This window comes from Pseudonaja textilis, chromosome 15, assembly GCF_049901715.1.
Source record: "Pseudonaja textilis isolate UNSWEBS1 chromosome 15, rPseTex1.2, whole genome shotgun sequence".
Lineage (NCBI taxonomy): Eukaryota > Metazoa > Chordata > Lepidosauria > Squamata > Elapidae > Pseudonaja > Pseudonaja textilis.
Genome location: NC_142004.1, coordinates 3,230,456 through 3,257,227, shown reverse-complemented (window position 1 = coordinate 3,257,227; position 26,772 = coordinate 3,230,456). Strand labels below are relative to the sequence as shown.

Sequence of the window (26,772 nt, the reverse complement as noted above, 5' to 3'; positions counted from 1 at the left end):
AAAAGAGGTTGCGTGCCTCAGATCACATTTTCTGGGCCTTGTGACTTGAAAGGGTAAAGACTGAGAATTTCCAGGATGCTAGTTGTTTTTCTTCTTACTCAGCAGATCTCTCAGATGTCTTCAATAATTATTACAAGGATATCACCGGAAGCCAGAGGACTTGGCTGGGGGCCATGCTCCGAGCTTCTTAGGTTGCAAACAGCTGTCTCAGTTGTGCCTCAGCCGATGTGCTTTGCTGCGCCATGTGTTGTTCCTTCGCAAAACTCGTGAATCAGATCCTTTCTCTTTGGATCCGGCTTGTCTCTCTCTACCACCACCACCACCAATCCCTTCCAAGAAAAGCTGGCTTTAATTGGGGAAAAGTGAATTCTACATTTTTGCTTTGCAAAGTAAAAGTTATGTGTTTGTTTTTGTCTTTTGCAACCCAGCTGTTGATTTGAATCAATGGAGTTTTAGCTGTCGGTCAATTCGGGTAGGAATTTCTGAGGTCCCTCAATGAGAAGCAGATGTTTAAGGGATGGAAATTAACATTTTCCGTTTCCTCAGGCAGATGGCGTTCAAATAGAGTGAAGATTTACTTAGAATTCCCACATGGGCTGAGAATTCTCGTCTACCTTGAAGGCATCACCTACTCGAGAAGGCTTCTAATGAACCCATGTATTTAAACAGGTGTAACAAGAAGGATATTGATGTCTGCCTTATAGAGGGATAAAAAACACCCAAGGAGAGAAGCAACCTAGAACTAAGGAGAAATGTCCTGACAGTGAGGAGAATTGACTAGTGGAACAGGTTGTGAATGCTACAAAACTGGAGGGTTTTAAGAAGGGATTCAATAACCATTTGTCTGAAGTGGTGTAGGGTTTCCTGCCTAAGCAGGGGGTTCGACTAGGAGACCTCCAAGGTCCCTCTGTTATTCTATTCTATTCTATTCTATTCTATTCTATTCTATTCTATTCTATTCTATTCTATTCTATTCTATTCTATTCTTATCCCTATCCCTATCCCTAATTCTATTCTATTCTATTCTTATCCCTATCCCTATCCCTATCCCTAATTCTATTCTATTCTATTCTATTCTATTCTATTCTATTCTATTCTTATCCCTATCCCTAATTCTATTCTATTCTATTCTATCCCTATCCCTATCCCTATCCCCTATTCTATTCTATTCTATTCTATTCTATTCTATTCTATTCTATTCTATTCTATTCTATTCTTATCCCTATCCCTATCCCTATCCCTAATTCTATTCTATTCTATTCTATTCTATTCTATTCTATTCTATTCTATTTTGAATCCTATCCTATTCTGTTTCTTTAGACACCTTTATCTAGAAATAATGGGCATTTTTCTCAGGCCAATCAACCAACAGAGTTTATTAAATAGGGAGGGAAAGTTTAGGAAGTGTCAGAGAAATGTCTTGGGTTGTATCAAAGTGGAGTTTCCTGATGATGAAAAAGAAATGGAGCATGTCATCCAGGAGTTTAATTATTTTGAAATCATTGCCAGCACCAAGTGCTTTGCCTCTATGAAACATGGGTGATTAATTAGATGTTTTCTTTGCCTGTTGGATTGTAAGGAGATAAAAAAAAAACAGCAACAAACATGGAAACCACCATGGCTTGGAGACATGTTCCACCCTCGTCATCAAGGAAACCAAACAGGAGGATAAGTTTAATCGAGAGGGACCTCAAAAGGCCACGAACTTCAATTTTGCATTTTGGCCTTTTTGCATGATTTCCACAAGCGGATGGGAAATTTTTTGGCTCGGCATTAGAATTTCTTAAATCTCATGAGTCTGCTCCTGGGAAGATGCCAGTTTTTTGAATTGCCTGCTATTCATGCTCCAAGACCTACGTTGTTCGCTGTTACCGTGGCTAGTGGCCACGGACAGAGGAAGCTGATGAACACCCCTACTCTTGACGTGCTGATTTGCAAGCAGAAAAGCCCTGAGTCAGGAAAGCCATGACGCCAAAGAGCTGGCAGAGCAGGATTAGTAACATCCAGAGAAATTCGGTTCATTCATATTGAGAGACATTACTTAATGGGCATTACCTTACCTAATGACTTCATGCTTTCTTCATTCATTTGCAAATTGGACATTATTCTGTCTAGTTTGATTCATGGCTGAGGTAGGCTTTGTCACCATAACGCCAATCTAGCCAACCTTATGCTTTATTAGCTGGTTTTTTTCACCCAATAACTGTTCTTCAAAGTTGCTGTTTTCTTGTAAAAAGATGTGGGTACGATGCAGGTCCATTATCACTTTTATGCCTCCTGCTCTATTATTTTTAACAAAAAACGCACGTGGTCGATATGCCCAAATCTAAATTTACTAACTTAAGATACCACTTTGTAACTCTAATTACAAGGGCTGAGAGGAAAATTTAAGGTGACACTATTTTTTCCCCCAGATCACACATACTAGTGTAGATTTACACTAGATCACTTGTACTAACTGAAGATTTATTACACTTTCTAGAGATTCTTAGGCTTAGAACACAGAACATAGAATAACAGGTTTGGAAGGGACCTTGGAGGTCTTCCAGTCCAACCCCCTGCTCAAGCAGGAGAGACCCTACATCATCCCAGACAAATGGCTGTCCAGTGTCTTCTTGAAAACCCCAGTGATGGAGCATCTACAACTTCTGGAAGCAAGCTGTTCTATTGATTAATTTCCACCCCTTGTTTCTTGTCTTCCTTCTAATGGTTTGGAGAATAGGTTGACTCCCTCTCCTTTGTGGCAGCTCCTCAAATATTGGAAGACTGCTATCTTATCACCACTAGTCCTTCTTTTCACTAAACTAGACCTCCCCAATTCCTGCAACTGTTCTTCATATATTTTAGCCTCTGGTTTCCTAATCAATTTTGTTACTCCTCTTTGCACTTTTTCCAGAGTTTCAACATCTTTTTTTTGTATTGTGGTGACCAAAAATGGACACAGTTTTCCTAATGTGGTATAATTCTTTTTAGTTCTGCTGGGCAAATAATGGTCAATGTACTTACCAAGCCTTCCTTCCGGTGCCCAAAAAGAATGTTGGTTTGAAGTAATTTCCGATATCTGGGGTAAAATTATGCTGAGTCTGTAACTTCAGGGACTTCTGAAAAAAAGAGAAGAGGGATATTGCATGGCTAAAACTGTGAAGCAGCTTGTTTTGTGTAATAGTTAAGGCCAACAATATCTGCTTTAAACCTCTGTGATTTTAAGCCACAATGTATGGAACCTTTCTTTATCTAATAATGCCGTGTTAAGAAAAAGCTACAGATTTCTATGTATAAATTATTAGCTAAAAGCAAATGAGCAAGCCAATACTCTTTTTCCAAGTTTCCAGATCACAAGACAGATGTATACTGGATATTATTCTCTAAACTGGAAACCAAATTGTCTTATAGAAAAAAATGGAAATAAAGATTTGAATCTAGGAATTATTTGTGTGTGTCAGTACATTTCAGGTCTTGGAGAAGTGGTGGTACATCTGTGGGAGACCAGCTTAGGGAAAACACATGCCAATCAAAACCATTGACTTCTTCCTTTCCATCAAAACAGACTTTTCAAATAATAGTTACAGGTAGTCCTGAAATTTCAGCCATTTGTTTAGTAACTCTTCAAAGTTACAACAGCACTAAAAAAAAAAGTGATCTTTTCAGTCTTCACGATGATGCCCGTTGCAGCATTCCCACAGTCATGGGATCAAAATTCAGGCACCTGGCAACCAACCTGTCATTTATGATGGTTGCAGCATCTTGGGGGTCATGTGATCACCGTTTGCAACCTTCCCAAATGGCATCTGACAAGCAAAGTCAATGGGGGAAACCGGATTCACTTAATGACCGCAGAACTGCTTTTGAATTCTTTCAACCTAACAGGAGGGCAGCTTGACTGCTGAATGGATAGACTTTACCTTATACAGATAGTCATTCAATTTACAACAGTTCATTTAGTGACCGTTTGAAGTTACAACGCCACTGAAAACCATGACTTATGACCGTTGTTCACACTTATGACCTTTGCAGCATTCTCATGGTCAAGATGATTGACATTTGGATGCTTGGCAACGGACTCATATTTACGACTGTGTCATGTCTTTTGTGACCTTCTGACGTGCAAAGAAAATGGGGAAACCAGATTCACTTAACAACTGGGTTACTAATTTAAGAACTTAACAAATGTGGCAAGAAGAGTCGTAAATGGGGCAAAACTCACTTAACAAATTTCTTAGCGACATAAATTTTGGGCTGAATTGTGGTCGTAAGTTGAGGATTACCTGTACTTCCCTGCTCAGTACTAAATATTGTTTTGAGCTGAAAATTAAGGAGCGAACCCCGCCCCCAGTAACCTTGAAGAATAGAGCTTGCTCTTGCTTTAAAACAAAGATTATTTATTTCAGTTTGGAAGTTGCCCAACTCCAACCAGCTCTTTTCATGGAGGTCTATTTTCTCACTTCTTGAACCCTTTGAACATTTTTGGGGGGTGGGGGTGGGGGGGGAGAAAAGCTTCCTGAAAAGAACCCAGGTGCTGCCCAATGAGATCATGAGAAACCATAGCAGAAGAAAGGAATTGTCGAGAGGTGAATCACCACTTTTGCCCAATGATGCCTGGCTGAGTTTGGAGGTGAGAACTAAGTGGGTGAAGCCACGGGGCCTTTTCTCTCCTACATCATCACTGAATGAACTATGCGAGGAGCTGCATGACAATCTGGAAGTTTTATTACTCACTACAAATTAAGAAAGGTCAAAACTCCATTGACCAGACATATCAGATGAGATTTGGCTCCGCAGAGCAGGAAACTTTGGCACACTGAAACCGTTTTCTGCTTGGTACAGTCCCTTACTTTTCCCTGTAATGAAAAGAAAAACAATTCAGGAATCCTGGACCGGTCTCCACTGAGCTCACACACGGAGTAATAGTCCTAGACTTATGTACATCACTGGTATTGGAATTTCCACTGAAGCTCATTGGGATTGTAAATGAAGTCTGATCAAACTTTATAACAATTTGCTGAGTGGTTATTTAGTACTTATTCATGCGGTCCTTAAGTGAATCCTGTTGCCCCAAATGAACGTTTTTGTTGCCAGAAATTGGCAAAAGAGATAGCAAATTGCAATCGCAGGGCATCGTAGCTGGTCATAAAAGCAAGTCAGTTGCCAATTGCAATTACGAAATTGCCAGAGTGGTGCGATGGCTTTAAGTAGGGGTTATATATAAGTCACATTTTCTGAGGGCATTGTAATTTTGAACCTTTGTCAGATAAATAAATCAAGAAGTACCAGTACTTGCCATGTCCTTTCTAAACCAGGTGAACAGGAGCCGGCCACTTCACCTCAAAGGAAAAGGCTAAACCAAGTGAGGAAAGTGAAATCACGAATGTTGGTCTAGAAGACCCACATCACACAGTCATGGCTGCTTACACACACACCTTGCCCGATAGCTGTTTTGAAAACTTGAGATTGGGTTGAAATATAAGGAAGTGGCTGGCACTGAGTGCCTTTTCCGGAAAAGCAGTGTGGCTTTAACTCCAGAAGCGATTCCTGGCTAGTGAGGTGAGTAAGAGACCTAGGTGAAAGCATGTGCAGTACATGTTTTTAAGGCATTCCGGAAAGGCAAAGTGGGAGAATTCCCCTCGTTTAGCAGTTTCTTGAAACAAGGTAAAGGAGGTGATGACTTGCATCACGAACACACAAAAATACTTTGCATTGCCTCTGTTTAAGTTAGTCAAGAGTTGAAATGGAAAATATTTCGATTCTGGGTCCTCAGAGTTTTCCCTGCTGCTGTTCTCACTCCTCCAGAACATAATAAACAAGGCAAGAAGGAAAAAGAGCTCCAACCAAGAATTAAGGAGCAATTTGTTGACAGTGAGAATGATTAATCAAGGGAGTAGCTTGTCTCCCAGAATTAGGGGTGCTCCATCACTGGAGATTTTCAAGAATAAACATTTGTCTGGAATGGTTTGTCTGAATTTGTCTGGAGTTTTCTGCATGACCGAGATGTTGGACTAGAACAGGGGTCTCCAACCTTGGCAACTTTAAGCCTGGCATACTTCAACTCCCAGCATTCTGGGAGTTGAAGTCCTCCAGGCTTAAAGTTGCCAAGGTTGGAGACCTCTGGACTAGAAGACTTCCAAGATTGCTTCCAACTCTCTTATTCTACAGTATGTTCTAAGACAGCACTTACCTTTAGTCTGTTATACCGGGGCTGCAGAATTCCAAGGAACCAGCAGATGTTTTCTGTTTCTCACTGCTGCCCTCCAGGGGAATCTGGGTTATTGCATCCCTGTACCGTGTAGGGTACAATCACACAAAACTCAGTCTGTTTTATCCTTTGCGACCCAGCTGAAGGTTTGGAAAGAAACTGCACAAAAGGTCTTGGGACTGTGCCAGTCCACCAGCAGGATAACTCTCCTAAACCTGAACAGAAGAGAGCCAAAGATGCCACTGTGGGAGGATGATAAAAAAGCACTCCGGAAAAAAATATTATTTAGAGTGGGAATGATCTTTGAGAGAAGGAGGAAAAGCTTCAGCCTAGACCAATGTTCTGATAAATGAAATTTGAAGGGTGGAGGGGTAGAGAAGACACCTCACAAGAGACCCTCCCTAGTTTTGGAGAGAGTAAAAGCAAGGGATGGTACTTTCAGGCTTGCAGGACTGATGTTAGTCCTTCGACATAGTGTAGACAAGAAGCACAAGCAGAAGTACTAGCTGTACCTTTATTGTAAGGGTCCTTCCTAGTCTAAAATGTGCAGTGGAAATTGCTCAATATACAGCAATTTTTATGACACATTAGTAGAAGATGCTCGATTTCTAAAGCTGCATTTGCTGAAACAATACTCAGAATGTGAGAGAAGAGGCTTGTTTATATACGCTTGACTTGTTTGGTTTCTTTGCAAAATGGCACCCAGTAGTGTGAGAGAAATCCCAATGCTCATTTTTGCAAGATGCAAGAAGAAACCATATGCACTTCAGGCACGGCTTCTATTAGGCTACACAGTTGATATCAGTGCAATAAACAAAACAACGATCTGTCATATAAATACTAGCTGCTAGGTACAATCCATCCATTTATGTCTGTTTTTAGTGAATAGCTTACCCCCTGACAAGCTCTTCCTGCTAGATTTTATCTCTCATACTAGAAGATCAGTTCCATCATTTACAAAGAGGAAGGGGGACGATCACAAAGTTTTGTACAAAAAAATCTCTGAAAGTTTTGCACCAATGCTGTGTGCTTGGCCCTTTGGAGCAGTATGCTTTAGAAAATATACATGAAAGAGCAACTCCCCCCGCCCCCCCCTAAAAAAAAAGTGAAAAGAAACAAAAGTACCTAGAAAAAAACACACCATTACAGGAAAATGAAATTGTCAGGTTCCGCTAACTGAAATGTTTTCTAGAAATGACTAAGATGAGACTCGAGATAAGTCTAGCCATGCAAACTGAGGAAATGGTGCTTTTTTTTCCTGGGTTCTTGTTAGCTTAATCAAGTTAAAATGAAGTTACTGATAGCTATTTAAATTAGCACTGGTGTTTTTGATAACTGGTGGTTCCATATACCCTACTGAATAACACCACCAAGAAATGCAATTATTAATGAAACCCAGTCTGTGGTTAAGAATGAGAGCTATACATGTGGTTCTTCTGTATTTATTAAAAAATAAAGAGAAAACGGGAGAACACACAGAACACAAACACATCTCCAATGTATTCTCCTCCATGTAAAATAATCCACAACAAACATCTCTGGACATTTTGTGCCCAGGGAAGCACGATGATACAAAGGTACCGTCCTATAGTTTAGCTGTATTTAGTATTTATATATTATAAACTGTATTTATATAGTATAAACTGTTAACTGACAGGGTGATACAATCTCATTACATTGACATTACAAAGACAAGAATGAAAGATGCCTTCACAAATGGCAAAATGTTTATATAGCTTCAAGGCAGCTGAGCTAATAGGACCCCATTTTTTCCCTATTCCAACTGGGCTCAAAGTTGCCATTGTCCCAAATATATGCTGTCTGTAGAAATTTACCCCAGGTAGGTAACAGGTCAGATACTACTGTTCAGGTGCATTACAGCTATAGCTATTGCTTCTGAGGCTGTCATAACTTTTGAGGGGCAAGAATCAAATCAAGTGTTGTGCTGACTTTCTTTTTCTTCTTCTTTGGTGCACTCGTGTTTTCTTGGCTGGAAGCAAAGTCCATTTGCCATGTCTGCAAGAACCACCAAAGAGAACATTTAATACAAGAATTCATATTCATATTTGCACATTCTGTTTTATATTTTGAAATTTTCAATACTGCCCTTCACTCACAAAAATGGATTGCTGGACTCAGTCCAAAGATAAGGGAATAATGCTAATACTGTTTATGTTTATCTTATACAAATAAAAGAAAGGATGAAAGGGGCAGCAAATAACATTCTTAGAATAAAACTAAAATTAATAGGTCTGAACATATAATGTATTTTTTTCCCATCTGACACACAATGAATTAGTAATGGATAAGTGAAACCAGCTCTTTGGGCATATGGACCAGAGGTGGTATGCAGCCAGTTCTGGAGAATTGGTAACAGAAATTTTGAGTAGTTTGCAGAACCAGCCAATACCACCTTTGACTGGCCCCGCCCCCATCTATTCCCTGCCTCCCATCGAGTCCCAGCTGATCAGCTGGGTCCCTTTGGTTGCCCTGCACAGGAGAACAGAGCTGGAAAGCAGGTTAGCGAGGCAGGGAGGGAACGGGAGTTTTGCAATAACCTTCTCCCTGGAGTGGGGCGGGATCGGAGATTTTACAGTACCCTTCCCCTGCCACGCCCACCAAGCCACACCCACCAAGCCACACCAAGCCCACGAAGCCATACCCACAGAACCGGTAGTAAAAAATTTTTGAATCCCCCCAGTGATATGGACCATAGGTAGTGTATAACTTTAAAATGAACTATAAATTGGGCTCAGAAGCAAGTAGTCATTCAATGATATTTTTTTCATATAATACACTTCACTTTTTCAAATTCAGAAGTCTAGCCTAGAGTTCTGGATCTACTTCATGGGCAACCTCACGTTATGTTGCCTCATAAATATCTTACTTAGAGCAAGGCTAGCCCCATTAAGGAAGGAAAGGCTTTTTCTGCTGGACTAACTCAAGTCAATAATAGATACCCCAAGTCAATGAGCATATCTGGGTCAGTAATAATAATAATATGATTAATCAAATACAGGATAATATGATTATTCTCTCTATATCTAGCTATTCTGCTCTTCAATAGTACTAACGGTTACAACTTGGAAACATTTGGAGGGGCTTTGGGAAGGTTCACTTACTCTTGGGGCTAAAGATTATTTATCCTTTCATAACAGGATGGATCTGCTAATGACGAACACTGATTTGCCAAACAAATGTTATTTCAATTTTTAATTATTATAAATTGAATACTTTATAAGTAAGCAATGGGATTTGACACCCCAAAAGCTTAATCAAATTTTAGATTGGAACAACAGAATTATGCTTTCTTAAGTCATGTGAAATATAGTAGTATCATTTTATTCCACATTGATCAAATACCACTTCAAGTATAAGTAGTTTTTGACTTACACCTGTTTGTTTAGTGACCATTCAAAGTTGCAACAGCACTGAAAAAGTGACATAACCATTTTTTACATGTATGACAATTGCAGCATCCCCACAGCATGTCACCAAAATTCAGACACTTGACAACCGACTCATATAAACTGTATGACTAATATGTGCTATATATGGAAACCATTCTTGCTTAAATTTGTCAAACATCTGTTATTAATATGAGGTAGCAATTTTGTCATTATTGTATATTCTCCAAGTTTAAATTCCCAGTATAATATGGTTGGTAAGGAATTTTTGGTGTTCAAAATGTTGCTCAATTGCTGATTTTGCTTACATATTCCTGATCGGAAATCTGAATTTTTGTAAATTAAGAAAGGAAAACATTTGTAACATAGGTAGGTAAAAATAATGCAAGTGTCATTGCAACCATGTTTACATGGCAGTTAATTAATGCAAAGATGTTTCCCCGTTCAACTATTTTGATGGAAATGCAGGAAATGGGTCACAATTCTGCGAAGATACTGATTCCATATTCTAAAAACTCCATGTGCAGTTTACTAATTTAATCCTGTATGATATCATGCTTCGTAGAATCATATTGCCTTACCAGGGAAAAGTGATGTATCATTCTTTGAAATACAGTATCATCCAAAACAAATTAATAAACTGCATGCAGGATTTAGTTCCCAATCCAAATGTTGTTTCAGCCATACTGAGTAACTTCATTGAGGACATATTATAGCTCAGTTGTAGAATTACAACACATGCACAATTACCTCAGTTCAATCTATGATATTATCCAAGAAATATGGAAAATGCTATTACAGTAAAATGTCATTGTAATGGACTAACTGGAAGCCTTTGTTATTCACAAATTTTTGTTAAATGTGAAAGCATCATGTGAGCAATCCTTAAATATGACAATTATACAAGCTTATGCTCTGACCATTCATGTAAAAGAAGAGGACAAAAGAAGATGAGTTTTATGTTCAGTCAAGCAAAATGTCCTCCTTGTGGAATGTCAAAACTGGAAAAACCAAAAGGAAGTGAATTAATGGTAGAAAAGTTTGGGGTTCCCTGATCTAAAACTTCACAGAAAAGCTAATGTTTTCTTTTTGTAGAATTCTGCCATGCCCCTGGTAGAATACACTGTGTTATCCTAGAGGTGAAGATGTTCACCTCCCACTCAGAAAGTTGAGAGTTCAATCCTTGGCAGGGACAGATGTTTCTCTATTAGGGCACAAAGAGAAACTATCTGCTGCGAAGTTTGCATAGGCATCAGGAAGGGTATCTGGTATTCCCAAAGTTAGAAGAGAATGTTTCGACAGTTCTCCAAACTAACTGTCCAGACGGTCCTTGTTCCCACACTAGAAAAGTCTTAAGTGCATTTTACAAGCCTCCCCAATTAGTCTTGTGAATCATATCTTCCTGCAGGTCTCTAAGATGATAGGATTTATTGCTGGGCCAGTAATGGTCCACTAATGAACAAATGGATTCACTTGGCTGGTCCAGTAATGGCTCATGGTAATTCTTTACAGGGAAACCATTACACCTTCAAAATCTCAGTAGTTTAGTCATCGCAAATTACAGACATGTCTGTTGTTGGAGAAAAAGTGTCTTTGGAGGTTTATTTTAATATTTAATTCTGCTAGTTTCAAATTAGATCTAGGATGAATCTTTAGCTTAACTTTCTTCATCATTTAATGGAAGGTAGGGTGAAAATATTTCTCAGCCAGTAGAAAGGTTACTGATATGCCTCTCTGGGTTAATTAACCAATAAATCTTAATTAGATTAAATTAAATTAAACTCAAGAACTTTAGAAAACTCATTTAAAGGCTCACATTTTTTTTTTTACCAAATACAGTAAGGAAAAACACAAAAGGAAAATGAAGAATTCTGTGGAATTCTTTCCACATAAGCATGTCCATTGAAAAATGACGCGGCAAGAAAGGCATTTCCATCTTCTGGAGACCTGCTCTCTGCCTTCTCACAGACAGATGTTCCTTGTGCACTTCCCTTGGATGGAAACAAGAGAGGAGATCATGACCCGCCCTCTGGCCTTTGGGAACTGCCAAGACCAATATTAGAGATGGGGAGATGGTAGAGTTTCCTAGGGAAGGATGGAAAAGGATCCCCACCCTGTCTGCTACAATATTTTCCCTGCCATTCTTCTAACCAAGCTGAAGGGTGGATAGGAAAAAACTGGAAAACTAACTTTTAGGGGAAGCTCAACACTTCCCAACAATAGCAAATTATACTTTGTTTGGGATCCTAGACAATTCAGTTTCTTTGTAATGGGTGTAGCGTCTCTAAAATGAGGGGAATGTAATTGTCATGTTTAAAAATAAAAAGACATTTGGACAGTTACCAGATTTAAGAGGCCAGGCATATGTTCTATGTGCAGACAAATGGCAATTTTAAAAGCAATTAAGGTACATACAAGGAGTTGCAATCTTGTCTCCTCTAATTTCTTCATTAGCTTACTATTTAATGTCACTTTCATCATCTCAAAGCTCAAATCTAACCTCTTCTGAATTTTTGTGCTGCTCAGAATCACCTTGTGTAGGGGAGATGGGTGGCACAGAAATTCAACCAACAGACAAATAAAATCTATTAAGGCTTCTTTTTTCAAGTATTGCAAGCTTGCATTTAAAAAACTCACATATGGTATGTGTTAGCATATTTAGGTTATACCATAGAGCCCCATGATTATCAATCTGAAATTAATCAAAGGATAATAAAAATGGATTGAGGAGACTCATTAAGCTGCAGACAGAATTAAATTTGCCTGGTCAACCAGAGTTTATGTGTAATTTGCTGCCAAAACTAGAAATCATGGTTTTTGGTTCTGTATTTCATAATACCTAGTCAATAGAACTGGCATCCTGATATATCAATAGATCATTCATATCCTGATAGCATCATTTCCTGACCTTGCTCCAGGTACTTATCAACAGCAATGTCTAATATGTTAATGATTTTGAGACAAATTTAACAACATAGGACAAAAGGAGAAGTAGGCACTAAGGATGTGGTTACCATTCTGGTTTCTAATGAGGGTTTAGAAGGACGTTTTTCTTGGACCTGGGAGAAAGGAAAATTAAAATATTAAAAACTGATATGGTAAATTCCGCAACAGTAGTTAACAGAGCTGGAAGGGACCTTGGAGGTCTCTTAGGCCAATCCCTTCTCAACAGGAAACCCTATATAATTTCACACAACTGCCTGTTAAATGTTCTGTCAAGAAATTTCTCCTTAGTTCTAGGTTGGTTCTCTCCTTGATTACTTTCCACCTGTTGCTTCTTGTCCTGCCTTTCAGGTGCTTGTGGCAGCCTCTTAGATGTTGGAACACAGCTATCATGTCACATCTAGTCCTTCTTTTAATTAAACTAGACATATCCAATGGTTTATGATTTAGTGCATTGTGCAAATACAGAAAAGGAAGTACAATTCAGGAAGCCAAGTCATCTTAATTTGGTTGTACAGTAAACTGCAAAGAAAGAGATTGAAACTCACCCCCTTACATTCCTTAGCTTCCTTTGCCTACATTTAGTGGTATTTGGCACAATCTAAATCCAAATATTTCACCCACGATGTGTCAAGTTGTGGGTTTTTTTGAACTCCACCACATGGATTCCAATGAGGGACCTGCTGCCCAATAATTATGCTTACCTATTTCCTAGTGAGACAATAGGTAGGGAAAGTCCCTCTGCTAAGTAGAACAGAATTAATGAATCATTCATAAAGTAATAGCTTTTCCAGACAAAGAAACTGGTTTTGCCTAGTGGCTTGATTTCTTTTTTTTCCATAAAATGAGCCACATGATAGTTCAAGTCTACCAGTGCTAGGGAATAGGGAACAACAGTTTCCCCATGAAAAAAAGAAAATAATTGAAAAATTGTTGGTGCTATAAATGTACCGCTTGGGCACCAAAAGGTAGAAGAGACAACGGGCTCATAGCAATTCTTCATTGACGGAATGTTCTCTTGCAAATGTACACCAGATTGTAATATAAGCCATTAATTGGCATTTCTGGAAAAAGCACAGTGTCATGGTATTTAATGGGGACTGTTGCTCCGTGCAATGACTCAGCAAATCTGGGATTGCTGACTCAAGAAAAGTGTCTGTTTTTAAGCAAGAAATGGGGAACAAGCAGCCCAGAAACCTATTCAGCCATTACTTCAAACAAAATATCTGATCATCATTTCAACTCTACCAGGCAAACAGAGCCTATGAATTCTGAGGCCAGAAACAGACAAAGGCTAAGATTCTGTCTGTCTTTTAAATGTTCAGTGTACGGACACAGGTTTCACTTAGATTCTTGTCAAACACGAAGTTTTGGCTAGCACCAGATGACAAAAAAAAAAAAAAAAAAACCAAGTCAAAACAGCTATGCTCACTTTGTGAGGTGTCTTAGTACCGCATTCTTTCTCTGTCTCTGTCTCTTCAGCTCCATCCTTTCTGATTGTTTCTAAAACAAATAGTTTATATAATTTGTAGGCACACATCGAAAATATTTTGTATGTAAAAATAATCAAAGCTGTGGGAAAATGACAATAATCTATCTAAACAGAAATTTGGTCTGTATGAAAGTAGGCATTATTTGTTAATTGAAAAAATATTGTGACCTTGTTTAACAAGCAAAAGTCAAAGGGGAAGCCAGATTCACTTAACAACCGTGTCGCTAATTTAACAGTCACAGCAATTCACGTAACAACTGTGGCAAAAAAAGATTGTAAAATGGGGCAAAACTCACTTAACAACTGTTTTGCTTAGTAATGGACATTTTGGGCTGAATTGTGGTCATAAGGATAATCTGTACCTCAAAACCAAGCAAACTATGTCATATAAATCCAATGTCCAGTTAATGACAGAAAATGCCTCTGGGATGTACACATAATGTATGTTTTAAATAGATATACCTGTTATATCTGGATTCAAAGAGGGCATGTGCTGTGACACTGCATTTTCTTCAAACATCCTATTTTTATCCACGGAAGCAGCCATAAACTTCCTCTGCAAAACAATTCACCATGTAATGTTCTGTTTCTTTAATTTCCGTTAAAGGAAGACGTAACTACCTTATTTGCCTAACTGACAATAAAAGGTATTGCTCAATTCACCGCATGATACATTGTGATGTGTGAATTTGGTTAACCCACAAGTTAAACGTACCACAACTGAAAGTCTCGCTATAAAAATGAAAGTAATGAGGGAATTTAAAAACTGTTAGAATAACCACAGGAGAGAAAATAGGTAGATTTCTCTATCAGTTTTCTAATGGTTTAACCATCATCACTTTCTCCAGGTCACCTTGGCCACTGTATGAGAAATGAGAATGATATGTATTTTCCATTAGAAATTTAAAATTTACTTTCACTAACAGTTCCCTGCAGAACTTTCCGTTTCAGAGAGGATTCTACCTTTATTCATTTACAGAAAATCATATACAAAAAAAAAAAACCACACCCTTCCTTGATCATTGTCAACATCACACAAATGAGATTCAGTCTCAGTTAATGTGACTGATTTGTGTCAGCACAAACCTAATCCTTTTAAATCTATCTGGGGGAAATTTGTGTGTGTGTGTGTGCATGCAGATATGTGACTGAAATAACTACTGTAAGGACAATTCTAGAGGGGCTTTTTTTCTGGGTAAAAATCACTAAATTGGGATGAATTTTTTTTCTCTGTGCAAAAACAGGTACATTTTGACGTGGGCCTTCTCATTAAGTTGGCCAATGGGCTTTCTTCATTTTGGAAACAGATTGCTGTTATGGTCTACAGGTAGAGTATAAAAATAAGAGTCATATCCTGCTCTAAAGGAGAAGGAATAATAATGGACAAATTTAATCCTTTTCCTTAGGGGGACAATAGGCTTTTTAACAAAAGTTACCAGAAGCTCTTTTCCACTTCACAAGAAGTCAAATATTAACTTTTCCCCATTGCTGACAAATTATTTATTTACTAAATTGATAAACAACCTTATAGGTGCTCAAAAAGATGCAAAGAGCATCACTTCTTCCCTTGTTTTTTCACCAAGAAAAACCTGTGAGGTAACAATCAAAGAGAGCGTCTGTAGTTCAGGATTGAACTGTGGAATTCTTGGTGGCTTCTGAGCTACTGTTATTTGTTTGCAGATGTATTGATTAATACATTTAAATCTTGATCTTTCCAATAATATTTGTACACCATACTGACTCTCCCTAAGTTTTAATCTGTGTGCCTTTTCTGTATGTAGCTTTAGCCTTTAAACTTTCCTTCAGGTCTTCATGGGAGATGGAGTTGATCCACCTTCAATGAATCTGGTATGTTCCGTCATCCTAGATCCAGATCTAATGTAAAGACACTTTAAGTTTGTACAGTCAATATATATTCAAAGACTCGTGTCATATGCAGAAAGTTTTTTTAAAGCAAACCTACTGAACAATTAGGCATACCTTTAAACCTATAAACCTCCTAGGAATAAAGTATTTCAGCTTTGCCTTAATAAAAAAAGTAACAGTATACTTACTGGGAGTACTTAAAACAGGTGCCCTGCCTTTAAGTAATAAGGCCACACACAACCACTTCATAACCCATTTTACGACTGATGTTAGGAAAACGAAACTCCCACTATAAGGTCACCCTCATTTTTGTACAAGCTGGTTTGTGGAAAAGACAATGTAACCTGTTCTGGTACTTTAGTGCTGTCCTCTTCTTCTTCTTCATCATCATCACAGTCTAAACCTTGGTGGGAGATTTCAGTGGGACCATTCTCTTCCACTAGACCGTTCTCCAGCATCCCCATCCTTTTGCTATCTGTTGTGACCCTCACTTTCAACACATGGAATCCAGTGGAAACAGATCCTACTTTGAGGTTCACAGGGTCACCATCAAAAAGAAGACCATCTGAGCTTTCGCCTTCCTTGAAGCCATGGGGCTGGTAATCAATGGGCGTGACTGCAAAGGAAGTGGGTGTGAAATCTGGAGCAACAGGTATTGTCCCCAGGACAAGAATCTGTCCGTCTGTCTGTCTGTCTTCCATCTCTGTCTATCCATCCATCCATCCATCTACCCACCCACCCATCCATCCATCCATCCATCCATCTATCTATCATAGGGCAAAGCATCTAAATAAATTTCATGATCTTATGCACATATTTGCCCCAATAATTTAATTAAAATGTTTACTTTATGACTCAGCCAAGATGTTTCTCATGATTTTTTAGATTAATAAAAATAATGTTATGGACAGATATTATCTTGTCTAGAAAATACAACAGGGAAGGAAAAGAGGAGGAAAGGGAAGGAGAAAAATGTAAATTCTTGTTCCTAGAGAGAGCAACCTGAGTGCAAACAACTGGGAGAGGAAATGATAGAGCTGGTTTTTAGCAGAACCAGCATTGAGGGCACTATTTCCCATTTCAAGGTTCACAAGTCCTGAGCTAAGATTTTCAATCTCTCTCTTTCACTCTCTCTCTCTCTCTCACACACACACACACACGGGGGGGGGGGGATCTTGTTGCTTTATTATTGATTCCACATTTACTTCTAGCTGAGTTGCAAACCCCTAGTCTTGCATTGGCAACTCCAATGCCATTTCAATGGCAACTTCTAACATCTCTGAGTTGGGTTTTGTCCTAAGTGGAAGCCGGAACAGTTAGGAAATCTTGCTACTTACCATCTTTGTAATAGAACAGTTTCATGGTCAAAGTAATATCATTGGGTAGGGGCCCAAGATGCTGCATCAATATATATAATTTGCGGATCAATAGGATACTGGCTTTTTTAATTTCTTCACCATTTGTTCCATTGTGAAAGCTGACTTGAGAACTACCAGGAAAACAACACATATGTTAAAAATGATCTTGACTGATGTGGCTTAAACCAAGAATGCACATGCAGCCTGCCAGCATAGATTCTGTAAATCCCAGAGGCTTCCCTGAATGGATGGGGCGAAGAATTTGGGCTCTTTTTGCATATTGTGAGAAATAAGAATTGTTAAGAGCTAAATGACTGCCTTAAACTTTAATTGCTTATGTTAGCAAGTTTGTTCCTAAACTATTTATTTAGGACACTAAATGATTAAACAATCCTAAAAATTGGACAAAAAGGCACATGGACTAAATCCAAGCAAAATGTGCCATCCAAAAGTATTTTGGTTACTAAGTCGCTGTGAGCCCATTGTTAAATACCTAAACCAACACTACATTGATCCAATACCAGATGGACTCCCTACTAAGAAGTCTAAGACTTCTTACAGACAGCTAGTATCCAGATGGATTTGCCACAAGTAGGATGATACATTAATTAAGTCAGAGTAAGTCAGATGTGTATACTCCACAACTAAGACATTTGTTAGGATTGGAGTACCACTTCTCAGCTGCAGCGTAAGTCAAAAGAGTAAAAACTAAATACAGCACATTAAGGACAAATATAGAGCACCCACTGACTCATTTACTGGAAGGACAGGACAAAGCTGTGGAGTCCTTTTTATAATTTCAATAAGATAAATAGGGCGACGAAGGCATATTGGTGGTTGGCAATTGTCTAGAATTACAAACTGGGTCATTAACAGTGAATTGACACCATGATGCACCAGGGCACATCTCCAAACACACAAAAAGATGATGAATACTCTTTTGTTGGACTACTGAACTTCTATCTTTGTGTGTCCTTTCTAAAGAAATAAGAAATGGTGCATAAATTCCCATTAGACAGAACGGGCCCAGCTTAAATTAAAAAGAAAAAAAGGCTGGATGGTAGGTAAAACATACCTTTCTATTTTTCACAAGTTCACACAGTGAGCAGAGACTACAAGACTGGTGCATAATGAAGGGTGAGCTGTTCAAAAAAGCAGCTGAGGGGGGCAAACCATTTTTTTGTCCCACAACTTCCAAGATTACCACATTATACCCAAAACGTGCTTCAAGATCAAAAGTATATTTCCACATGATATACCACCAGGTGGAAAAAAGTTCCTTGTATGTCTATCCTGAGAAATTTTTTTTTAATCCACCTGCCACTTTCCAACAGGGTTTTGAGCTATTATTATGATTTCAAGCTGATTAGATGCACGACTGAGAAGCCATTGTTTAAAAATGGTTGCTCTGTAAGCAGCAATTTGCTACAGTAATCAGTTTCCATAGTCCTGAAAAAATAATGAATTTGTTAATAGACATACATTAGAGACTACACTTATGCAATGAAAACATTAAAAATTAAAGAAGTCAGAATTTGGGTTCCTAATAATAATTTCTGCTCCTGAGGTATTTAATATAAAGTGTCCAATGTTTCCAGAAATTAAAGAACAAGAAAATTACCTAGCAAAGTCCATCTGGGGTCCATTCTTTGAGTATTTGAATTTGAACTGATAAAATTCTGTCAAGCGCTAAGGATGGAACAGGAAACAGAACTTGTTTTCCATTTTTTAAAGAGAACACTGAAGTACTTATTTAATGTACAAATATAAATTTATATTTGATCAGTGATATTATTATTCAGAAAAGTTTACAATTCAGTCAATTAAAAAAATACAGTAACATGACAGAAAAAAAGTACAACGTAATAAGAACGGAGAAAGACAATGGTAGGCAATGATAGGCAATGGTATTGAACAGGAAATAATCTAATATCATTGCTACAGCATAAATTTAATATCAAACTTTCCCTTAAAGATAGTTTATTAATTATCAGAATAACAGAATTAGAAGGGACCTCGGAGGTCTTCTAGTCCAATCCTTGCTCATTCAGGAGACCTTATACCATTTCAGATAAATGGCTGTTCTGTCTCTTCTTCAAAACCTCTAATGATGAAACACCCACAATTGTCATGAAATTTCTCTTTAATTCTAGGTTGATTCCCTCCTTGATAAGTTTCCTTCCATTAGAAATTTTCTGTATCTTGAGTAGTAGGCAAATTTAATAATCAGAAGTTTGGGCAAAAAAAGGGTGGAAAAAGTGTGAAGTGGCCCGCAAAAACTAGATGTAATAATGATACTAAAGGGAATTTATATATTTGATTTGCATCATTATCAAGGCAACTAATCAGATGAATCCCGTCTGACTTAAATATGAAATGAAAAATATCTGTCTGTACTGCTTGTGGTTTACAGTTTGTACCTCTTACCTCAGGGTCTTTGGGATTGGTATAGATCTGTTTCAAGAAAGTAGACAAAATTAATATGGCTTTTCAGTGAACTATCATAACAAAAAGAAAGCCAAACCACAGTTTTGTTTGATCACAGACTGATAATCATAATTGCAGGAATGTTTCTTTTTGTCATTCTTCCTGCATCTGTAACTAGTCACATAAACTGAGCAAATTATAAAATGATGAGAAGAGCGTGCCTATATTTGGAGAAATTAAGCAAATTTTTCCATAAGCCAAGCTCTTATCCAGAGAATTGTTCACCACCTACATAGATAACTGTGGTCAATTCATCAACCCTTCCAACCCAAAAGAAATTTGTTTTAAAAATCTCTACTAGTAGAAGTGTGTGGCCGCATTTAATTTCAGTGAGGGTTTTTTTATAGAACAGAGATAACATGATCTATTTAGCTAAGATGGCGAAGTGTTGCAATTTGCCTCATCAAACTATTTTGTGCATCTTTGAAGTCTTGTTCAATTGTTCCACTAGTGGAAGGCTTTATCTTTCCAATAGCAAATAAAAGAGTTGGAAGAGAATTATCTTTCTTGGCATTAGTACTTCATTTTTGCCTTTTTCCCCCAGTGGGAGGTGTTAATGCTGTGTGAAATGATTTTGTCAAAGCAATACACTCCTTCAACCTGCCCAAATTTATAACTTTCATGAAAATATGTAGCACAATATTCCAGATTGTTAGATTCAAGCAAAAATATAAATATAATAATCTATATGATTTGATTGATTGATTCATGTCGACTCTGTCAAGCACGGAAATCGGGAACTTCAAATGAATATAAGGATTTATTACAAGCTCTCAACAAAAATCTGAACTATTAGTGGTCAAAGCAAATTGGCAATAGATAACAGTCAAAGGAATTCAAGATCTTGTCTGGGCACAAACTGACTCGAGACAGATGGAATGTTTGACCCCTCTCTCGGACTCAGCCTGGTCATCTCCTACAAACCTTCAGCAACATTAGATAGATTTTTCTCCAGGAGGATCTGTTCCAACCTGGTCTTTCAGGTCTTCCAACAGTGCACCATCACCACTGTACCTAAGCCCATCTGCCTTTGTCTGGCGGCTGAAAGTTTTGCTTCTATCTTTCCTTCCATCTTTCCCTACATTATAGATTTCTGCAGAAAGCTACGACATCACCTGTCTGAATTATTATCATTTGAGCTTGGTCATTTGTGCCTTGAATAAGAATTCTGGGTTTAACAGTTTTAACAGATTATTAATCTGTTGAAAGGTAACTTGTACTGTAGGCCATCTAGTCCAACGCTCCCACCCTAGCAGGAGACCATACACCATCCCCAACAAATGGCAATCCAATCGACCCTTGAAATCCTCCAGTGATGAAACTCCCACAACGTCCAATGGCAAGCTGTTCCATGGGATGGTTGTTCTCACTGTCAGGAAATTTATCCTTATTTCTAGGCTGAATCTCTCCTTGATCAGCTTTCATCCATTATTCCTTGCCTGGCCTTTGGGTGCCTTGGAAAAAAAATAGTTTGATGTTTCATTTGTTCCATGGTATTCTCAGGTGTCTTCTCCAACAGCGAAATTCAAAAATGTCAGTATTCTTTCGGTCCTGCCTTTTCCAAATTCACCTTTCACTTCTATAAAGTACCACAGAAAAAAACCAATGCCTGCACCATTCTGATTTTTGTAAGTGCAGACCTATCATGGCATCTGAATAGCTTGCCCATGGCCTTGAAACCTTCCAAGCACTTACTGTAGACTGCACCATATTCTGTGACTGCTTGCTCCTTTATTATTAATAGTTGCTCCTAAAAGGCAGAAACTATCCACCATATCACTATTATGGTTGATTGTGGTAACTATTGTCCTTAGTTTGGTCTTCGTTACACCTACTTTTAGCCGTACATTTTCACTTTGCTCCTTGACTTTATTATTACAGCTTGTAGATTCTTTGCACTTTACCTATCACGGTAATGTCAGGGTAATGAAGAAAAACGGAGGTGAGAGTGCTATGTATGCCATCCTGGTCAACTAACCACTCTAATAAATAAATAATACGCAACAACTCTAGAAATGATCCATCACAATGATGGTGATGGAATGAAAAAATATTTTTAAAAAAGAGTTGAGATGACAACGTTTTGGATATGAAAGACAAAAAACCCTTCTGTGTTTGTCATGATATGATAGGATTCCTCAAGTTACCCTTTCTAAACTGAGAATGAAGAAGATTTGTACATAGTACTTACTGCCAAAACTGCCATATGTAGCTGCAAAATAGAAAGAAAGAGACTGTTCAAAATCTGCATTTTATTTACAGTGTGCCCATCATTGCCTTTCAATCACAATCACCAGAAGAGAAAAATCCCTTCTATTTAGTGTTTTTATTTGCTAGTTGGTTGTCCTGAGAGGAGAGGTGTTCCTGCTTCCTTTCATGTCAAGGAAGAGGAGAAGAAATAGTTTTCCTGCCTCTTCACAATGGGACAGACCTACTTCTGCAATAGACGTAATTTCCCCATCAAGAATTTGAAGAATTTTAGGACTCAGATGAATTGCAAGGACATCACTGACACTCTGTGGCCATTTGGCTTCATTACAAAGACGGAAGCTGGGATTGATTTTTTTTTCTTTTTTTCAGTTGTGTTTCCCTCTGTCTAAATACGATGTAAATTTTCTTTCTATACCAGAACTTTCCAACCTAAATCGCTATTTTGCATATTTCAATTGCTCTTCCAAGGACCCAAACTGCATCCCTCAACCTTTTTTCAAAATTTTAAAAAAATCATGAATAAAACTATTTATTCCCTTCGTGATATTTTAAATAAATATTTCCTTCATGATATTTTATGTCTCCAAAAAACAATAATATACCTGAGGATCAAGGCACTAGAACTTTAGATGTGGCACGTGGCATTGCACTGTTAGGATGACTTGAAACACTCAGCCAGCGGCACAAATTTGTGATAAGATATTTGGCACCAAATATGAAGGTTTACATCATTTATATTCCCTTGGTTGGACAAGGACTAGAAAGACCAGGGATCAAATGCATACTCAGCTTAAAATTTACCGAATAACTCTGGTCTAGTCTCTTTCTTAAAATCTTTTATAATTATAGCAAGTTGTGGTCTTTCAAGTCTCAAGCAAAGTATTGCAGTGCATAAGGCAATCTTAAAAAATATGCCAATTAGTTAGATTTATTAACATTTCTATAGTCACTCCAAAGGCAAAATATCAAAGTTAAACATTTGAAAGTTTTCAGCAAACGATTTGTGTGGAATTGCTTTTGTGTATATGGTCATTCAAAGCAAAAGAACAAGAAGATTTTTTTCTGAAAATTTGGGATGAAATCACATTGCATCAAAGACACCTTCAATGTGAGTTTAATTACGACTTACGTAGTTCTTTTCCAGAGCATCAAAACATCCCTGGATCCTATCAAAGAAGAAATGAAGATGAGCAAACATCAGAAATCTGTTGATGAGAGAAATTTCTAAACTGGCAGGTGCAGTTAACAGCTGATCACTAATAAAATGAATCTATCTGGCCTTGCACAACTATTGATTAATGCTGTATATTTAAAGTATACTGACAGGTGCTCAGTTCTGTATTCTGGTGTTATTTTCTCACTCTTACCATTTTACTACCTGAAGTGATCCTTGGCAACTTTTATCTTCTCTGAGTATCTTTAAACATATATCTGGAAAAAGAAGTACATAATGATGTAGAATTAACCAATGTTTCATTTTCAGGTGCTGTGAAGACTGGACATTGTGAAACTATGAATTGTGCAATTACTTTTAATGCATTTAATGACAGCCTTATAGCATCAAAATGTAAGGTGATTTTCCCTGCAATATAATTACACTCACTTGATGAGCTATGGGTAGCACTTGCCTTTTAAAACTATTATCTTTTGTCTTTATTCTATTCTACTAAACTAGATCACTTTGAAGAACATATGCCAATTTACATGGTTCATTTTCATGACAATATGCAATTATGAAACAAAATGTTATGATTGGTGTGGCGGTAAATGTGCTCCTCACACACGTGAGCTGCATTCACTCCCAAACCTCTTAGGTGCCCCTCATAGATGTGAACAGCTTGAAATAAAACATTCACAGCAACCTGAATTCACCCTGAGGGGACTTTGCTTGTCAGAAGGTCACAAAGGGTGGTCACAAAGGGTGATCACATGGCCCTGGGATACTGCAACTGTCGTAAATATGAGTTAGTTGCCAAACATCCAAATTTTGATCACAACAACAAAGCAACAGTTGTGAAAGATAGTCATCAATCACTTTCTTCAGTACTATTGTAACTTCAAGCAGGTTCAGGAATACTGGTTTTACTTTTTGCATGCGAATAAATTTAGTTGGATCTTTGGAGACAGCTCTGGAGGCTGCCAAAAGGGAGATGTGGCCAGAGCAATCTCAGTTAAGGCAGCAAACATGTTTACCTTCTAAATAGCAGGTTCCATAAGAGCTTTCCGGGAAGAGACCTCGGAGGTAACTGATGCAGGAAATGGAAACTGCAAGCAACCTTTTCACCAGAATCAGGGACTCTTGCTCAGAAGCAATTCGGCTCGGAAAGAGGGCCGTTTCCTGCATCAGACAAAAAGGAGTTGCACATCTGTTAAGAAAGGAAATTCAAAAGCAAATCCCCCATTTTCTTTCCTAAGCATTTTATTCATCTGGGGTTTCATACCTTCAAGGTTTTATGCTTCTGGCCGACATGCATGATTTGGGCAGTAGCCATATTAATTTAGAGAGCTGGCTTTTGGGTCACAACCTAAAGGAAGAGGAGACAGTTCTATGTTTGATGTAATTTTTACATTCAAGCAACGTGCATCCAGCTTGTGCTTATCCTTTGATCTGTTCATGTGATGAGCACAAATTGCCATCAGCACCCTCCTGGATACGAGTTTCTTTCATCCCCTGATTCTGCCTCTGAAATATCTCGGAATTTTTCTCCTTTCAAACTCTGCATTTTATGCATTGCTGCCTGTTGCATTTTTCACCCTTAAGTGTTTTTATACCTTTAAAATTTTTATTTTAAACATTTAAAGGGCAAAATTTATGGCTGGATAAAATGTAACAGAAGGAAGTTTTTTAAAAAAAGACATTATAGATAGAAAGTATAACAGAATAACAGAGTTGGAAGGTACCTTGAAGATTATCTAGTTCAACCCCTGCTCAAGAAGCTTTTTGACAAGTAGCTATTTAATTTCTTCTTCAAAGCCTCCAGTCCAGCCCACATCTTTTGATAAACAAATTTTACAATTTTACAATGTCATAACATTTAAAATATATTGTTTCAGTTTAGCAGCTGTTTTTTTTTATTATTTGTGAAAAGTTTAAATGTTTGTTTCAAAACATGTAAATAACAAAACAAATGACTACATATAAAAGACGAAAAGGACATTGTGGGTAAAAATACATAATTGTATTGTAAATACAATTTTAATTGTAAATATACCGTACATAAAATTTAACATGTTTTTCATTTTGTTTTTTAAATCAATGCATTTTATGTCCTGTTTTGTTTTTAAATCTTAATTTAAAATCACTGTAATGGGAAAATGAAAAGTTCTTTCTAATAATAGTTTTAAGGTACAGGTAACTGAAGAGAAAAAGGGTTTTCTTATTGATTTGAGGAATAGCAAAGTGAAGAGAAGAATGTACTTTATAGTAATAATTTAAGTAATAATTTAAGAACTGAAAGTGTTCTTTTTAACAATAATTTAAGGGGCAGACAATAGTGGAGAATCAAATTGAGGCAGAATATCAATTTATTATGAATAATTAAAGATAAGAGTGTCTCAATGTTGAGGGGGTTGTTTGTTTTTATTGTTTTAAAGATTTAAGCATTTGTTTCAAAATATTTAAAAAGGGCAGAATAAAGAAGATGATAAAGACAAAAAAGACATTATGGGCAAAAATAAATCTGTGAACAAATGTTAAATACAATCTGACATGTTTTCATTTTGTTTTGTTTTTTAAATCAATGCATTTGATGCCCTTCATTTTTAAATCAATGTAATAGGCCAGTGAAGAAGTGGGGCGGGATCTTTTTAGTAATAGTTTAAGGGGCAGGTGACAAAAGAGAAAAAGTTCTTCTTCACAATAATTTAAGGGTTAGGGTTAGCCAATTAGCCAATTGAAGAGGAAAATATATTTTATAGTAACGAAAGGCTCTTTTTAACAATAATGTAAGGGGCAGGCAACAGTAGAGAAAAAGCACCTTTGAATATCAGTTTATTACGAATAATAAAATGGAAAAAATGAGAGTAACTTTTCAAAAAGCTCTGAGGGAATTTTGGCGGGAAGAAGGAGGCCATCTTGGTCCACCATCATCTCCCCTCAGGTGCCTCATACCTCCCTCCATCCCTGTCTGGGCAGCTCTCCTCTCAGTTGCTCTTTTAGCTCTTTCTTTCTTTCTTTCTTTTTCTTTTCTTTCTTGCTATTCGTTGCCTCTCCCATTATCCCCTGAGCTCTGAGCGGCCTATAAGCCTCCCAGAATTCCTCAGCCAGCGTGCTTGAAAATGGGTTGGACTTCAACTCCCAGAATTCCCCAGCCCTCTTGCTTTAAAGTGTACAAGCTTTTCAACTTCCAAGATTCTTGGACTTTTCCCCAGCCAGCATCCCTTTATGGGTTTTATTTCCCAGAATTCCCCAACTAGCAGGCTTAAGGGTCGATTTCCTGAACCCGGGCTAAGAAAGGCTAATCTAGAGATCCAAAGTCATTTGTAAACTGTTTTAATTCAGACTGAACCCACTGTCTCCACCCCCCTCCCCGCAACAGCCATATATTCTGTTTTAGTGCATAACTTTGCTCATTTCTATGCTTTTACAGACTACTTTCTTGATGAAATATTTACAGACCCCTCACATCCCGGACATAAAACTCCCCTTGTTTCAACTACTACCCTCAAAACGACCCTATAGAGCCCTGCACGTCAGAACAACTAGACACAAGGGGAGTTTTTCTAAATGTTGGGAGATCTGTTGCTCTGGTTATCTTTTCCAGGGTTTCCCCAGCTATTCATGTGAGGCTGATGGGTCCGTTCCCACCTCACCCACGG

At 37.8% G+C, this 26,772-nt stretch overlaps 1 protein-coding gene across 2 annotated transcripts in view; it reads right to left on the bottom strand.

Moving 5' to 3' along the window:
- Window positions 1-7,617: 7,617 nt before the first annotated feature.
- The window catches only part of HORMAD2 (HORMA domain containing 2), a 34,445-nt gene continuing 15,290 nt past the window's right edge, over window positions 7,618-26,772 (bottom strand). For both annotated transcript variants that reach the window (XM_087913174.1, XM_087913173.1), the window contains exons 2-14: window positions 24,396-24,479; window positions 24,148-24,292; window positions 23,322-23,385; window positions 23,084-23,120; window positions 21,935-21,955; window positions 19,684-19,710; window positions 18,878-18,945; window positions 17,236-17,387; window positions 16,243-16,514; window positions 14,495-14,588; window positions 13,973-14,043; window positions 12,612-12,656; window positions 7,618-8,206 (exon numbers count right to left, since the gene is read on the bottom strand). In XM_087913174.1, the coding sequence (XP_087769300.1) occupies window positions 8,096-8,206; window positions 12,612-12,656; window positions 13,973-14,043; window positions 14,495-14,588; window positions 16,243-16,514; window positions 17,236-17,387; window positions 18,878-18,945; window positions 19,684-19,710; window positions 21,935-21,955; window positions 23,084-23,120; window positions 23,322-23,385; window positions 24,148-24,292; window positions 24,396-24,446 (1,158 nt within the window). In that variant the 5' untranslated portion in view covers window positions 24,447-24,479 and the 3' untranslated portion in view covers window positions 7,618-8,095. The remainder of the gene's footprint in view (window positions 8,207-12,611; window positions 12,657-13,972; window positions 14,044-14,494; window positions 14,589-16,242; window positions 16,515-17,235; window positions 17,388-18,877; window positions 18,946-19,683; window positions 19,711-21,934; window positions 21,956-23,083; window positions 23,121-23,321; window positions 23,386-24,147; window positions 24,293-24,395; window positions 24,480-26,772) is intronic.